This window comes from Eulemur rufifrons, chromosome 6 (genome assembly GCF_041146395.1).
Source record: "Eulemur rufifrons isolate Redbay chromosome 6, OSU_ERuf_1, whole genome shotgun sequence".
Lineage (NCBI taxonomy): Eukaryota > Metazoa > Chordata > Mammalia > Primates > Lemuridae > Eulemur > Eulemur rufifrons.
In genome coordinates, this window is record NC_090988.1 from 56,527,648 (window position 1) to 56,530,126 (window position 2,479).

The window sequence follows — 2,479 nt, forward strand, 5'->3', positions numbered from 1 at the left end:
GACCTACATATGTCCAGGTTGACACAAATAATCAATTCTTGTTAAATTTATGAAATGTTTCAGATGAAGCTCCCCTGCCTGTGGCTCTAAGAGCAACCACTTCCAGGACAGAAGTTAGAATGGAACTATGGAACTTACTTGTAGTTGATTCTCAGACTACATTTAAGATTTGTGTTACAATAGGTGATCATGGACTCAGGGCTAAAGCTCTAATTCTAATAAAATTTATTTTATCTTTTTCTTCTTTTCTGCTTTTTTTTTTTTTTAGACCTGAGTATCTCAAAGTCTTTTTGAAGAAAAGAGTCTGAGTATTCTGGTACGAATCTGTTGGGTCTTGACACTGTAGATGATGGGGTTCATCAAAGGTGGAAAAAGGATGTAGATGTTTCCCATAAGAACGTGGACCATGGGGGAGAGGTGCTTGCCAAAACGGTGCACGATTGTGAGGCTAATGACGGGGATGTAGAACACAAGAACAGCACAGATGTGGGAGATACAGGTCTGAAATGACTTATGCCACTCCTCTTGAGAGGCAACTGTCAGGACTTGCTTAAGAATCAGGACATAGGAAAAGAGGATGAGTACCGCATCCAACAACAGTGTGCAAATGACCAGCATCAGAGCATAGTAACTATTGAATTGGATGTCAGCACAGGCTAAGCGGAGAAGATCCTGGTGCAGGCAGAAAGAGTGAGAGAGAATGTGGGGACGACAGTAATGAAAGAATTTCAGACGGATGATGGGGGGGTGTAATAAAGAAGAAATTCCTACCTAATATGGTAAGCCCAATTTTGATAATCCTAGAATTAGTCAGGATGGAGGAATAACGCAGTGGATTGCAAATTGCAATATACCGGTCAAAGGCCATAGCGAGGAGGACAGAGGACTCCATGAAAGACAGTCCATGGATAAAATAGGACTGGGTAATGCAAGAATCCAGAGTGATCTCTCGAATGAGCCCCCAGAGGATCCCCAGCACCGTGTGCACAGTGGACAACCCCATGCATAGGTCAGTGAGGGCCAGCATGGCCAGGAAATAGAACATGGGCTGGTGCAGCCTTGGCTCAGTCCGGATCACATGGAGCACCATGCAGTTTCCCAAAATCACCATGGCATAGATAGAGGAGAAGGGGATGGAGAACCAGGGATATTGCTGCTCCAGGCCAGAAAATCCAGTGAGGAGGAAAAAGGACGAATTTGTGCTGGGACTTACCGAAGCGAGCATCCTGGAATTGAGATACTGAGAGAATTGTTCAAAGAAAAGGTTCTAATTTCAGATGAAATTTCTAACAAAAAAAAAAATCCTAAAACGTTATTACATTTTAAAAATATCGCTGAGTAGTAATTCTCTTCTTTAGAGATGTATTACTTGCTGCCTTTGAGAAAATAGTCTTCTTCTAATGTCATTTAGAGTCATTATTCATACTGGCAGGATGTGGATATATCCTTAGAAGCCTCATATGAAAACAAATAAGGAAGAATGAATAAAAATAGGAAGCTATTGTTAAAGAAAATGTGTTCCTAAGACATTCTCCCGGGAATAGTGGTGAAAATTTTAAACGAGTAACGTTAAAAGCTGATGTACTCAAAAAATTATTATTTTCTTCCTTCCAGTTCATTAGGCATTTGAAGTGAAGAGTAATCTTTGGGTTTTGATTATTATAAATCCATTTAAGTAGTCACTTTTTACCCATCATTTTCCATTTTCTGCTGTCTCCAAGTGTATTTTTTCTCCAAATAGAATTTATTGAGGACATTCCTGTTTTCTTTCATTTCTGATGACATAGCCTTTTTCCTTTTTCTTCTTCAGTGATAGGCAGAGGGGGATATTTATGCATGAGATCTTTAGCAAATAATTTCCCACAGGAGCTCTGGCCCCTTGAGATGTTCAACTCTTCTGTGCCCTTGTGATGTAGAGACTTAGACTGAAGACGCTGAGGCTCTGATAGCAGCTCAGTGTTCCTTACTCCTTGATTCATTCAGTTAATCAGTCTATTAAGCATTTATTTAATAATCATTTATTCAATTTACTGGCCAGTGTGTTTTCTTCCTTAGAACCTGCCATTCTGTAATAATAAGAAGGCCAAGGTTATGATTGCAAAAGCCTTATTATAACATAATCAATTGTCTTCTTCTTCACATTGTTCTGCTTTCAGTCTTGTCCCTGGGAATCACCACAAAAGATTTAAAAACTCTAATAATGTGGACAGATGTTTCAAAGACCACACTCACTTTCATGTTTGATTGAATCATTCAAACATGTTAAGGTACCTTCAGATTCTGGCTTCCTTTTGTGGTCTCTTCATTTTTTTTTTCTTACTTGCCTCAGGCTAACTTTCTTATCAATGTACCCTCTACACTAGTCTGAACTCTTCTAGGAGTCTATCCATTGGTCTTTCTTGCCCTGCCCCTTGTCAGCATTGAACAATTTATGTATTTTTAATACATTTCCTCCACTGAATGCTCGGATTTTCTTTGC

The 2,479-nt window shown here is 39.4% G+C and overlaps 1 protein-coding gene across 1 annotated transcript; it reads right to left on the bottom strand.

Annotated features, from left to right (window-relative positions):
* Positions 1-279: 279 nt before the first annotated feature.
* LOC138384114 (olfactory receptor 51V1-like) lies at positions 280-1,198 on the bottom strand. The gene is given in 2 exon segments (XM_069469385.1): positions 280-762; positions 764-1,198. Coding segments are annotated over 2 exon segments (831 nt in total). The 5' UTR covers positions 1,112-1,198.
* Between the last annotated feature and the right edge of the window lie 1,281 nt (positions 1,199-2,479).